The sequence below is a fragment of the Bos mutus genome, chromosome 13 (assembly GCF_027580195.1).
Source record: "Bos mutus isolate GX-2022 chromosome 13, NWIPB_WYAK_1.1, whole genome shotgun sequence".
Taxonomy (NCBI): domain Eukaryota; kingdom Metazoa; phylum Chordata; class Mammalia; order Artiodactyla; family Bovidae; genus Bos; species Bos mutus.
The window spans coordinates 79,553,657-79,568,744 of record NC_091629.1 but is presented as its reverse complement, the minus strand read 5'-3'; the positions used below and the strand labels follow the sequence as shown (position 1 = coordinate 79,568,744).

General features: G+C 41.2%; 1 protein-coding gene across 10 annotated transcripts in view; it reads left to right on the top strand.

The window, feature by feature from the left end:
- PLCB4 (phospholipase C beta 4) overlaps positions 1 to 15,088 on the top strand; it is a 483,912-nt gene that overhangs the window by 389,609 nt on the left and 79,215 nt on the right. For 9 of the 10 annotated variants that reach the window (XM_070381997.1, XM_070381991.1, XM_070381995.1 and 6 more), the window contains 3 exons: positions 9,384 to 9,484; positions 11,198 to 11,233; positions 14,505 to 14,646. In XM_070381997.1, coding sequence (XP_070238098.1) covers positions 9,384 to 9,484; positions 11,198 to 11,233; positions 14,505 to 14,646 — 279 coding nt within the window. The remainder of the gene's footprint in view (positions 1 to 9,383; positions 9,485 to 11,197; positions 11,234 to 14,504; positions 14,647 to 15,088) is intronic. The other variant, XM_070382000.1, reaches the window with a different exon arrangement.

Genomic DNA, 15,088 nt, shown 5'->3' with positions numbered 1-15,088 from the left:
CTATGACCAGTGCGTTCTCTTGGCAAAACTGTGTTAGCCTTTGCCCTGCTTCTTTCTGTACTCCAAGGCCAAATTTGCCTGTTACTCCAGGTATCTCTTGACTTCCTACTTTTGCATTCCAGTCCCCTATAATGAAAAGGAGATCTTTTGGAGGAGTTAGTTCTAGAATGTCTTGTAGGTCTTCATAGAACCATTCAGCTTCAACTTCTTCAGCATTAGTGATCGGGGCATAGACTTGGATTACCGTGATATTGAATGGCTTGCCTTGGAAACAAACAGAGATCACTCTTGTCATTTTTGAGATGCATCCAAGTACTGGCATTTTGGACTCTTTTGTTGACTATGAGGGCTACTCCATTTCTTCTAAGGGATTCTTGCCCACAGCAATAGATATAATCATCATCTGAATTAAATTAAAATTAAATTAAAAATTCCAGTCCATTTTAATTCACTAATTTGTAAATGAATGTCGATGTTCACTCTTGACATCTCCTGTTTGACCACTCCCAATTTGCCTTGATCCATGAACCTAAGATTCCAGTTTCCTATGCAATATTGCTCTTTACAGCATTGGACTTTACTTCTATCACCAGCCACATCCATAACTGTGCATTGTTTTCTCTTTGGCTTTGTCTCTTCATTCTTTCTGGTGTTATTTCTCCACTTTTCTCCAGTAGCATATTGGGCACCTACCGACCTGGGGAGTTCATCTTTCAGTGTCCTATCATTCTGCCTTTTCATAGTGTTCTTCGGGTTCTCAAGGCAAGAATACTGAAGTGGTTTGCCATTCTTTTCTCCAGTGGACCACGTTTTGTCAGAACTCTCCACCATGACTCATCCGTTTTGGGTGGCCCTACAAGGCATGGCCTTTTCATACTGTTCATGGGGTTCTCAAGGCAAGAATACTGAAGTGGTTTGTCATTCCCTTCTCCAGTGGACCACATTCTGTCAGATCTCTCCACCATGACCCGCCCGTCTTGGGTTGCCCCACGGGCATGGCTTAGTTTCATTGAGGTAGTCAAGGCTGTGGTCCTAGTGTGATTAGATAGACTAGTTTTCTGTGAGTATGGTTTCAGTGTGTTTGCCCTCTGATGCCCTCTTGCAACACCTACCATCTTACTTGGGTTTCTCTTACCTTGGGCGTGCGGTATCTCTTCACGGCTGCTCCAGCAAAGTGCAGCCATCGCTCCTTACCTTGGACGAGGAGTATCTCCTCACCGCCGCCCTTCCTGACCTTCAACGTGGGATAGCTCCTCTAGGCCCTTCTGTGCACGTGCAGCCATGGCTCCTTGGACATGGAGTTGAGTACTGAAAGAGAAACTCCACAGGTCAGTAGGTGCCCAGTGTGCTACTGGAGATCAGTGGAGAAATAACTCCAGAAAGAATGAAGGGATGGAGCCAAAGCAAAAAGTATACCCAGCTGTGGATGTGACTGGTGATAGAAGCAAGGTCCGATACTGTAAAGAGCAATATTGCATAGGAACCTGGAATGTCAGGTCCATGAATCAAGGCAAATTGGAAGTGGTCAAACGAGAGATGGCAAGAGTGAATGTCGACATTCTAGGAATCAGTGAACTGAAATGGACTGGAATGGGTCAATTTAATTCAGATGACCATTATATCTACTACTGCAGGCAGGAATCCCTCAGAAGAAATGGAGTGGCCATCATGGTCAACAAAAGAGTCCAAAATGCAGTACTTGGATGCAATCTCAAAAACGACAGAATGATCTCTGTTCGTTTCCAAGGCAAACCATTCAATATCACAATAATCCAAGTCTACACCCCAACCAGTAATGCTGAAGAAGCTGAAGTTGAACGGTTCTATGAAGACCTACAAGACCTTCTAGAACTAACACCCAAAAAAGATGTCCTTTTCATTATAGGGGACTGGAATGCAAAAGTAGGAAGTCAAGAAACACCTGGAGTAACAGGCAAATTTGGCCTTGGAATACGGAATGAAGCAGGTCAAAGACTAATAGAGTTTTGCCAAGAAAATGCACTGGTCATAACAAACACCCTCTTCCCACAACACAAGAGAAGACTGTATACATGGACATCACCAGATGGTCAACACCGAAATCAGATTGATTATATTCTTTGCAGCCAAAGATGGAGAAGCTCTATACAGTCAGTAAAAACAAGACCAGGAGCTGACTGTGGCTCAGATCATGAACTCCTTATATTGCCAAATTCAGACTTAAATTGAAGAAAGTAGGGAAAACCACTAGACCATTCAGGTATGACCTAAATCAAATCCCATATGATTATACAGTGAAAGTGAGAAATAGATTTAAGGGCCTAGATCTGATAGACAGAGTGCCTGATGAACTATGGAATGAGGTTCGTGACATTGTACAGGAGACAGGGATCAAGACCATTCCCATGGAAAAGAAATGCAAAAAAGCAAAATGGCTGTCTGGGGAGGCCTTACAAATTTCTGTGAAAAGAAGAGAAGTGAAAAGCAAAGGAGAAAAGGAAAGATATAAACATCTGAATGCAGAGTTCCAAAGAATAGCAAGAAGAGATAAGAAAGCCTTCTTCAGCGATCAATGCAAAGAAACAGAGGAAAACAACAGAATGGGAAAGACTAGGGATATCTTCAAGAAAATCAGAGATACCAAAGGAACATTTCATGCAAAGATGGGCTCGATAAAGGACAGAAATGGTATGGACCTAACAGAAGCAGAAGATATTAAGAAGAGATGGCAAGAATACACAGAAGAACTGTACAAAAAAGATCTTCACGACCCAGATAATCATGATGGTGTGATCACTGACCTAGAGCCAGACATCCTGGAATGTGAAGTCAAGTGGGCCTTAGAAAGCATCACTATGAAGAAAGCTAGTGGAGGTGATGGAATTCCAGTTGAGCTATTCCAAATCCTGAAAGATGATGCTGTGAAAGTGCTGCACTCAATATGCCAGCAAATTTGGAAAACCCAGCAGTGGCCACAGGACTGGAAAAAGTCAGTTTTCATTCCAATCCCAAAGAAAGGCAATGCCAAAGAATGCTCAAACTACCACACAATTGCACTCATCTCACACGCTAGTAAAGTAATGCTCAAAATTCTCCAAGCCAGGCTTCAGCAATATGTGAACCATGAACTTCCTGAAGTTCAAGCTGGTTTTAGAGAAGCAGAGGAACCAGAGATCAAGTTGCCAACATCCGCTGGATCATGGAAAAAGCAAGAGAGTTCCAGAAAAACATCTATTTCTGCTTTATTGACTATGCCAAAGCCTTTGACTGTGTGGATCACAATAAACTGTGGAAAATTCTGAAAGAGATGGGAATACCAGACCACCTGACCTGCCTCTTGAGAAATCTGTATGCAGGTCAGGAAGCAGCAGTTAGAACTGGACATGGAACAACAGACTGGTTCCAAATAGGAAAAGGAGTACCTCAAGGCTCTATATTGTCACCCTGCTTATTTAACTTACATGCAGAGTACATCATGAGAAATGCTGGACTGGAAGAAACACAAGCTGGCATCAAGATTGCCGGGAGAAATATCAGTAACCTCAGACATGCAGATGACACCACCCTTATGGCAGAAAGTGAAGAGGAACTCAAAGCCTCTTGATGAAAGTGAAAGTGGAGAGTGAAAAAGTTGGCTTAAAGCTCAACATTCAGAAAACTAAGATCATGGCATCCGGTCCCATCACTTCGTGGGAAGTAGATGGGGAAACAGTGGAAATAGTGCCAGACTTTATTTTTCTGGGCTCCAAAATCACTGCAGATGGTGACTGCAGCCATGAAATTAAAAGACGCTTACTCCTTGGAAGGAAAGTTATGACCAACCTAGATAGCATATTCAAAAGCAGAGACATTGCTTTGCCAACAAAGGTTCGTCTAGTCAAGGCTATGGTTTTTCCTGTGGTCATGTATGGATGTGAGAGTTGGACTGTGAAGAAGGCTGAGAGCCGAAGAATTGATGCTTTTGAACTGTGGTGTTGGAGAAGACTCTTGAGAGTCCCTTGGACTGCAAGGAGATCCAACCAGTCCATTCTGAAGGAGATCAGCCCTGGGATTTCTTTGGAAGGAATGATGCTAAAGCTGAATGTCCAGTACTTTGGCCACCTCATGCGAAGAGTTGACTCATTGGAAAAGACTCTGATGCTGGGAGGGATTGGGGGCAGGAGGAGAAGGGGACGACAGAGGATGAGATGATTGGATGGCATCACTGACTCGATGGACGTAAGTCTGAGTGAACTCCGGGAGTTGGTGATGGACAGGGAGGCCTGGTGTGCTGCGATTCATGGGGTTGCACAGAGTTGGACACGACTGAGTGACTGATCTGATCTGACAGGGCATGGCTTATAGTTTCATTGAGTTAGACAAGGCTGTGGTCCATGTGATCAGTTTGATTAGTTTTCTGTGATTGTAGTTTTCAATCTGTCTGCCCTCTGAGGGATAAGGATAAGAGGCTTATGGAATTTTCTTGATGGGAGAGACTGACTGTGGGGAAAACTGGGTCTTGTTCTGATGGGCGGGGCCATGCTCAGTAATTTGTTAATCCAATTTTCTGTTGATGGGCGAGGCCCTCTTCCGTCCTTGTTTTTTGACCTGAGACCAAACTATGGTGGAGGTAATGAAGATAATGGCAGCCTCCTTCAAAAGGTCCCACGCATGCACAGCCGTACACAGTGCCCCCGACCCTGCAGCAGGCCACCGCCACCCCACTGCCTCCACTGGAGACTCCTGGACACTCACAGGCAAGTCTGGGTCAGTCTCTTGTGGAGTTACTGCTCCTTTCTCCTGGATCCTGGTGCCCACAAGGTTTTGTTTGTGCCCTCCAAAGGTCTGTTTCCCCAGTCCTGTGTAAGTTCTATAATCAAATCCCACTGGCCTCCAAAGTCAAATTATCTGGGATTTCTCAGTCCCTTTGCCAGATCCCCAGGTTGGGACATCTGTTGTGGGTCCTAGAACTTTCTTAACAGTGCAAGGATTTCTTTGGTATAATTGTTTTGCAGTTTGTGGGTTGTCTGCTCTGCTGCTCTATGGTGGGGTTAATGGCAACCTCCTCCAAGAGGGCTTATGCCACAGGCTGTGTGACCAGGTAGCTGCACCCAGAGCCCCTGCAGCAGGCCACTGCTGACTCATACCTGTGCAGGAGACTCAAGCAGGTCTGGTCAGTGTCTGTGGGGTCTCTGGGTCCTGGTGCACACAAGGTTTTGTTTGAACCCTCTGAGCATCTCTGGCAGGTATGGGGTTTGTTTCTAAATGCTGTTTCACCCCTCCTACCATCTTACTGGGGCTTCTCCTTTGCCCTTGGATGTGGGGTATCTATTTTTGGTCAGATCCAACATTCTCCTATAGATGGTTGTTCAGCAGCGAGTTGTTATTTTGGAGTTCTCATAAAAGATAAGTGCCCACATCCTTCTACCCCACCATCTTGCCAGCACAAAACTAGTCTTTTGCATTCTACTGTTTTCCTCTATTTGTTGCAATGATCACTGAAGAAGGCTTTCTTATCTCTCCTTGCTATTCTTTGGAACTCCACATTCAAATGGGTATATCTTTCCTTTTCTCCTTTGCTTTTCACTTCTCCTTTTCTCAGCTATTTGTAGGGCCTCCTTAGACAACCATTTTGCCTTTTTTCATTTCTTTTTTCTTGGGGATGGTCTTGATCACTGCCTCCTGTATGATATCATGAACCTCCACCATAGTTCTTCAGGTACTCTGCCTACCAGATCTAATCCCTCGAATCTGTTTGTCAGCACACAACTACATATAAAATAGATAACTAACAGGCACCTACTGTATAGCACAGGAAACTCTAGTCAGTATTCTTAATAACCTATATGAGAAAAGAAATGGAAAAAAATTGGATAAATGTATGTGTATAACTGAATCTCTTCACTGTACACTTGAAACTAACACAACATTGTAAATCAGTTATACTCCAATAAAAATATTTAAAAGATCAATAAAGTACTTTTAAACCTTGAAAGTCTGAATATTATATAAAAACTGACCCTTAACTTTAGGTTAACTTTCATAGATGATAATCAAAAACATGTTACTAGATAATAATCCAGTAAAGCTATATAATAATGAAATACATTAAGAAAAATAATAATAATATTAATGATAACAACAACTACAATTGTTGTACCAACTGTGATCGAGTGCTTTACGTCAGTGCCTTCTCTAATCTTTATGCAGCCTAATGAAACAGTTATTACATTCATTTTTCAGATGAAGAAACTGAAGCTTAGATAAATAACATATGTTACATGTGGTGCCACCGCTGGTTGGCAATGACACTAAGACTCAATCTCAAATTGCCTTGACTCCAGGGTCAAGTCCTTTTGTACCTCACAACATTGTCCTTCTAATGTATAGAAATATAAAGAACAGAATATGCAAAATCATTGTTTGTCTTTAAAAAAGGAAAAACAATATAAATGATATGAGTCAGAGATGTGAAGTTTCTTGAACATACACACATTCATCTAAAATGAGGGGTCAGTATGATCCACTTACCATCCTTAAGGCTACTTTCCCAACTTTTATACAGATGCTCATCATTCCTAGAGACAAAATAAATTTGCCTCTAGTAACTCCCATGTTATTCCAGAAAAGTTTGTGGTAAAGTTTTAGTTGCTCTGACAGAAATGTGTTAATTCATACGTACCTGAGTTTCTCTCTAACGGTAAAGATGTCTGCTATCCCCGCTACATATGAGTCTTATGTCCCCTCAGTCATACTTGAGTTTAGTTCTGGTCAACCAGTTGGCTGTAATTACCCTCTATCACAGTATAATCCTACTACACATGAATGAGGAGTCTCTAATTTAAATACTTCAACAGAAAACCAAGCACAGTTCAAGAGTGCAGACCTGCCTGAAGGCTTTGGAAAATAAAAAAGGCTCTCAGTCAGTGAATATGTGTGTCCAGTTATTAGGCTGGACATAGATTCAGATGAGCAGGATTATACATAGGAAACCCTAAAGATACCACCAGAAAATTACTAGAGCTGATCAATGAATTGAGTAGAGTTGCAGGATACAAAATTAATACAAATCCCTTGTATTATACATAGAAAACCCTAGAGATGTGACCAGATGAGAAGTGGGGAATACCAACATTGTGTGCAGTTGTTGGTGTTAGCACCATCAAGAGATGCCAACCTTTAGTTGTACAACCCTTTTAAAGCAGTTATTAAGTCTCAGCCACTTCTGTGGAATATACCCCCTTGAAATTCAAGTAGTTTTTATCTGGCTGGGCAGGTTAAACTAGCTATAAAATTGAAATTCAATAGTGATGGTCAGAGGTTTCAAAATCTTGGTCACAGACTGTTGTTGGTCACAGAAATCCAGTGTCACATTAAGAGCTTTAGTCTAAGAAGCCTGAGAATCTAGGTTCATATTCTGACTCTGTGACCTCAGACACATCAAATCATATCTGTGAATCTGTTTATTTTAGATATAAGTGAATACACTAGCCTAGATTATTTTGAGACCTCTTTCAGTTTCTCAGATCCTTTTTTTCCTGCCCAAAGCCTAGATAACTTACTTTAGGAAAAAATCATCTGCCTCCAGAATAGCCCATCACCAGAATTTCAGTTCCAGAAGAGGAAGGTGTCTGACTGCTTTCCCTTGCCTTCATCCACTCCCTGGAATGGCACCTTGCATAAAGTCATCCAAATTTCTGAACCTAAGATACTGCCGATTGAAAGGCACTGCTATTCTAAAAGAAAGAAAACTGCTTCTAGTGCATTATAAAATGCCATTGAACGGTAACCCTGTATGTGAGAGGGCAAAAGAGACACAGATGTATAGAACAGTCTTTTGGACTCTGTGGGAGAAGGAGAGGGTGGGATGATTTGGGGGAATGGCATTAAAACATGTATAATATCATATATGAAATGAATCACCAGTCCAGGTTCGATGCATGATACTGGATGCTTGGGGCTGGTGCACTGAGACGACCCAGAGGGATGGTACGGGGAGGGAGGTGGGAGGGAGGTTCAGGATGGGGAACACGTGTACACCCGTGGCGGATTCATGTTGATGTATGGCAGAACCAATACAATATTGTAGGGTGGTTGGCCTCCAATTGAAATGAACAGATTTATATTTTAAAAATAATAATAAAATAATATTAATAAAAAATAAAATAAAGAATACTTTGCCATATTAGATATATTCCAACGTGGGGGAAATGCACCTTAGAATCAGTGAAAGTTTTTCATCTACTCCTGTTCTTGCATTCTCCTTTCCACCTTTTAAACATACTATTTTTTAAAAAATACATCTAATTCTTATGGCTCTGTTGACCTCTGTCAGAAACATTTTCAGTGTTTTTTTGGCTTTGTTTTTGTAGTAAAGGTCCCTCATGCTCAGTGTAGTGACAGTGTGATTTGTGTTGACCTTATCTGATGGCCTGTGGCTGTCTTCTCTTCCTGGCTAGTTTTTAGGCAAATTTATGGGAGCCCCTGCAGGATGGGCATCATGGGAATACAGAATTTTCCAACAGGCAATCCTTTTTCCACTGACAGCCTTGGGTGGATACCAGAGTTCTTGTAATTTCCTGAACCAAAGGATTGAATAATGGCATTTCTGCCTCTCTACTTAGCTCAGTCCAGGCTCCTGAGGTACCAGCCTGATATAGCACCCACTTCCTGCTCCCTCCCCACCATGAACCCCAGGAATGACTTCAGAGTCTTTTAAACCTAAGCCAGATTTGGCAAATGATTTACAGAAGCAGTAAGTCCTTCCAAGTTCTTTCTTTTCTGTATCACACCACTCCCAGCCACAAGTCATTACGCCCATAAAATTCAAGTGGACATTTTTGACTCTTTTTCAGAATTATCAAATGTATTTTCCTTCTTTTGTATCTTGTTTTCTCTGGGTGTCATAGAAGATCAAACTATCCTTTCATGAGTCACAGATCTTCCTGAGGTGTTTGAGGCTTTTAATTTTTAGGGTTATTGTATATACTAGGATAGAAGTAATCATTCACATAAGAAAAGCTTATAAAAGGGTCAAGCATGTAAAAACCAGGCTAACAATGATTTACCGTGTAATACAAGAACAGTGTTTTATATCTATAATCACCTGTAATGGAAAATAATCAATATATATATATATATATATATATATATATATGACTGAATCACTTTGCTGTACACCTGAAACTAACACAATATTTTAAACCAACTATATTCAATAAAAAAAATCATGCTCAGTGCAGTTGACCTTGATTAGATAAGATTTTAGTGAGAGTTTAACTTGAAAAAAGTTACTTTTTAAAACATTCCTGTTTTTAGCTTCCTTCCCATCTCAAAGTGCTTCTGTTCTACCCAAGATTACAGAGGAGGCCTGACCCCTTGGTGTTAAGTTAGCTTCATGAATTTTCCTTTTGTCTTTCCCACAGCTGAGCAAGAGGAGGAAGCCCACCCTGAATACAAATATGGAAATGAACTTTCTGCAGATGACTTGGGTCACAAGGAAGCTATTGCCAATAGTGTCAAGAAGGTCAGAGTCTTGGTGCTCTTTGCTTTCATGACTTCCAAGAGATGGCAGCTGGTAGTTATGCCATTTCAGAAATGTGAGAGCCACAAGAGAATACGGTAGCCTGTAATTCCCCTTCTCAGTGGGGTGGCCAGAATCAGCATCTGACCTCGAGGCATGCACAGTACAGTGACTCTTCGGCCATGCCTAGTGTTGACCCCTAGACCCCTACCTCTTTGGCCCATGTCTTTCAAATGTTATTTATTTCCTTATGACACGTGAGCAGGAAGACAGCAGCAGCACCCCAGCAGCAAAGGTGATGCTGTTCAGATCATCGAGTTAATGACCCCAATCATCCCAGCAAACCCTCATTAGAAAATCAGTGCTACCCATTGGAGGTCTCATCTCTCTCCTAACATAGAATAAGCACCAGTATATTAATCACCTTTGTGTGTGTGTGTGTGTGTGTGTGTGTGTGTGTGTGTGTTTATGGAAACATTTATGGTCTGCTGTATTAACACCTTTCAAGTATATATGCGTGCTAAGTCACTTTGTCCTATCCGACTCTTCGCTACCCCAAAGGACTGTAGTCCACCAGGCTCCTCTGTCGATGGATTCTCCAGGCAAGAATACGGAGTGGATTGTCATTTCCTCCTTCAGGGGATCTTCCTGACTCAGGGATCAAACCTATGCCTCTTATGTCTCCTGCATTGGCAGGCAGATTCACCGCTCTCACCACCTGGGATGGAATAGTATTGTTAACTCTAGTCACCATGCTGTCCGTGACATCCCCAGGACTTACTCATCTTATAACCGGAAGTTCATACCCTCTGAGCATCTCATTCCCCAACCCCCACTGGGGCCCGGCAAAGTGGGTGGTTTTTAATACTAGTGAGTGATAGAGTAAGAAGATGCAAGAGTGTCCACTGGATCGCTAGCCTGGGGGTCATGGTGACCTTGAAAAGAGGAGTTTCGGGGCGGGTAGGGACCCTTGAACAGACACATCTAAGTGAGGAGAAGCAATACTTTTGAGTAGTTTGGCTGTGAAGGGGAACCAGTGGTTAAAGGGAACCCAGGAGTCCAGAGGCAGTTAATTTTAGGATAAATAAATCCAGGGTGATGACTGAATCCTTTGACATGGTCTTTGATGGGAGCAGTAGTACTTCATCTTTAAAGACAACGGATGAAGATGCAGGTAGGTGTATACAGTAGGTGCTAAGAAAACGAGACCAAATTTATCTGCTGAGTGAAGCCAGGAGAATACTACCATTACGTTTACCTTTTCTGATATAGAGCATTGCAGCTACTTTCAGATTATTAGATGCCTTCTAAACTCATTATCCACCTTTATCTGCACCCAGACATGAGTGTTGACTTGCTCAAGAGTGATCCTTTACATACCAGAGGAGGTGGTCACACCGATTATTTCCCAAGCCCCATCACTAGATCACTAACTAAATTACCTTAAGGAAGCACTAAATAGGTGAAGACTATCAGCCAAAATGGAGATAAGCATTAAGATGAGCTTTTCTGGTGTGGAAGAGAGTTACACCATGATATCCTTTCAGTTCTCACTGTATCTGTGGCCTTATGTCACCAGTAATGTCCTATCTTAACAGATAAATAGAATAGCAGGTGTACAGGTAACTAACATATTTAAATATCCACAGGTGAGGGGCTAGTACACTTGGAGTTTCTCCCTTTAGAGAAGTAAATTATTTTCTTTCTCTAATTTAGGCTTCAGATGACCTTGAACATGAAAACAGCAAAAAGGTAACAAAACAATTCCATTGTGCATTTTGTTTTCATTATTAGAAACTATGTGGTCATTCAATATTGAACAGGTGTTACTAACTGCTATTTATTCTGTCTTCTCCCACCCACCGCCCATGAAATATCAGACTATAGGGATAATATTTACGTGCTCAGTGCATCTACTTACAAGAGTCTTCAAAATAAAAAATTAACCATGTGATGAAATGATTATCTCCTGATAGAATCACAAAACCTAGGGCAGACAAATAAGATGATTTTTCTAAAAATAAGTGTTTGGGCATTTAGGTATATTCTTAGTTAGCATTTGAGATTTCATTCCTAGACAATGGACAAAGGCATGTATAATTCTTCTACTGTATGTTTATTGATAATTAGTAATGCCAGTACCATAAGCTGGGTACCGGGCTGATTCCCTGGATGACAACCTTGTTACTGTCAGTCATCATGTGTAGCAAATACAGTCCGACCCACTAACTGCATGAGAAGGCTAAGGCCTTAAAGATGAAAATAACTTGGTCACAGCTGCTTAGCTAACAAACATCAATGATCAAAGATCAGCTTATCTTTGTTGACCCCAGTATCTTAAGAAATTCTAGTAGAAGAGAATTTCACAAGTATCTTAGGAGAAGACTGGGATCAGACTTAACCAGAATTATTCCAGACTTTAGACAGTAAGAATATTGGGTTTTCCTTCAAATAAGATAGGACCCCATAGACAAGAAAATAGTACTTTCTGAAGCCCTGATGTGGGAATCAAATCATAAAGTAAATTTCTGCCTCTGGCTGCCAACAGTTTCACAACTGTAACACACCATGTACTTTTATTAAAAGGACCACTTTGATGTCATGAGCTGTGAAGAGGATATAACAATTAAAAATATTACTTTACTTCCCTTATGATAAAGTCAAAATTCAGTTCAGTTCGGTCAGTCATGTCCGACTCTTTGCGACCCCGTGAATCACAGCACACTGGGCCTTCCTGTCTATCACCAACTCCTGGAGTTCACTCAAACTCATGTCCATCAAGTTGGTGATGCCATCCAGCCATCTCATCGTTGTCCCCTTCTCCTCCTGCCCCCAGTTCCTCCCAACATCAGGGTCTTTTCCAATGAGTCAACTCTTCGCATGAGGTGGCCAAAGTATTGGAGTTTCAGCTTCAGCATCAGTCCTTCCAATGAACACCCAGGACTGATCTCCTTTAGGATGGACTGGTTGGATCTTCTTGCTGTTCAAGGGACTCCAAGAGTCTTCTCCAACACCACAGTTCAAAAACATCAATTCTTCTGCACTCAGCTTTCTTTATAGTCCAACTCTCACATCCATACATGACCACTGGAAAAACCACAGCCTTGACTAGACGGACATTAAGTAATGTCAAATAAAGCTCCTAGAATGGATACAATGTGAAATTGACTAACAGCCTTTCAAAACACCAATATACTTGAAACAAAGACCTTTCCGTTTTGCTATCAAATGAATTTCCTGACCTATAGGTCATTTTTATTTTCAGATTCAGTGTATTCATGATTATGTGCTCAATGAACTCTCAAATTTTAACTGGGGACATTTGAAAACATGATTTTTAAAAATGTCAACAAGTTACATTATTTGTTTATTTATTGGCTTTTATTGGTGAAATCAGTTTGATGATCTAAAATGTTGTCAGGTAAACAAAATGGCCTGGCCATTTTTTTAACAAATGAATTGACTGATATGAGTCAATAATTTATTCATCCTGGAGTATTGATCTCAATTAAATATTGATCACTTCTGAAGGTGTTATTTTTGTTGTTGTTGATTGTGTTGCTTTTGTCCTGATTTACAAGAAAACAAACTAATTTGTTACTCTTTGCCTGTATGCAAAATAATGCAATTTTAATAGGTCCTGTGTAGTAGATTATCACATTAGTTTAAGAATAAGCTTTTTTTTAAATACCACAAACTATGTATATGTCTTGGTTTCCAAAAGTGTTAAGCAGGTATGGTCCCCAGACCAGCTACTTGGGAGCTAGTTAGAAATGCCATTTCTCAGGTTTCACAGCAGACTCCCTTTTTCAGAAACTCTGAGGGTGGGGCCCTGGAATCTACACTCAGACGGTAAAGCTTCTGTCTACAATGTGAGAGACCTGGGTTCGATCCCTGGGTTGGGAAGATTCCCTGGGGAAGGAAATGGCAACCCACTCCAGTACTCTTGCCTTGAAAATCCCATGGGTGGAGGAGCTTGGTGCAGGCTACTATCCATGGGGTCACAAAGAGTCGGGCATGACTGAGCAACTTCACTTTCACTTTCACCTGTACACTAAAATTGAAGGATCTCTGTTTTTTTAATTTATTTCACAACTTGTGAAATTATGAATTATAATACCTTTTATACATATTCCATAGCATTGCTCTGAACTTCAATATATTATCTGGAATAAAGTCCTTTGAAAATCTAAAAAAATGTCCCCAAAATGTAAGGTAAGGTTCATATTTTACTATTATCTCTATTTATATTATTTGGAGCCACAATAGACATTAACTTTTTTTTTTTTGACCACGCCTCAAGGCATGTGGATTCTTAGTCCCCTGACCAGGATGGAACCCATCATCCTTGTGTTAGGAGCATGGAGTCACCGGACCATCAGGGAAGTCCTGATGTTAACTTTTAAAATTATCCTTTATTGGGACTTCCCTGGCAGTCCAGTGGTTAAGACACCACACTTCCTACATGCGGAGGGTGGGTTCGATCCCTGGTCAGGGAGCTAAGATGCCACATGCATTGTGGCCAAAACACCAAAACACCAACATACAACAGAGGCAATATTGTAACAAATTCATTAAAGACTTTAAAAATGGCCCACATCAAAAAAATCTTTAAATAAATTAAAAGCTCTTTTTAAAAATTATGTTTTATTTAACATAATTGAGGAAGAGAAAAATCTTTCATCTTGGATCTGTGTCCAGATTATCTCTAGTAAGGAAGTTTGTAGGGGCTTCCCAGGTGGCTCAGTAGTAAAAAATCCACCTGCCCGCGCAGGAAACCCAGGAGACTCGGATTTGATCCCTGGGTCAGGAAAATCCCCTGGAGGAGGATATGGTAACCAACTCCAGTATTCTTGCTTGGAGAATACCATAGACAGAGGAGCCTGGCAAGCTACAGTCCATGGGATCACAGAGTCAGGCATGACTGAGCAACTGAACACACACTCACACAAGGCAGTTTGTGGCATAAATCTGAGGCCTGCTGAAGTCACTGATGTGTGTATCCCCTTTGTTGTGCTTGTAGGGCCTGGTTACCGTAGAAGATGAGCAGGCGTGGATGGCATCTTATAAATATGTGGGTGCTACCACTAATATCCATCCGTATTTGTCTACAATGATCAACTATGCACAGCCTGTAAAGTTTCAAGGTTTCCATGTGGCTGAAGGTAACACCAAAGGTTAAATGTTATTGCCTTTTTTGTCTGCTTTTCTTTTATTGTGCTGTGATCTGACTTGTTGCCATTTCCTTTCCTGGGCATGTGGACTGTTCCATCTCACCTTATTTTTGTTGCACAGACCACACACATCCTTGGCTCATGGGGGCCTTGTGTTGTCATTTCCAGTATCGTCCACAAGGTGGCTCTGAGAGACTGGATTTGGTAGCACTCCAAGCGCATAGCCTCTTGCATTGGATACACTTTATAAGACCTATTTGAGTCAAAACCTGGTCTCTTAAAAACATAGCAAGTGATATTTTAAAACTTCTCATAACTACTTCTGGACTGGAGAAGACATAGTCCTCACTGAAAATACATATTCCAGGGGTGGCTGTGAATGTCAGTTGGTATATATATAGTTGACTCCGAATTGAATTCATCACACTTTTCT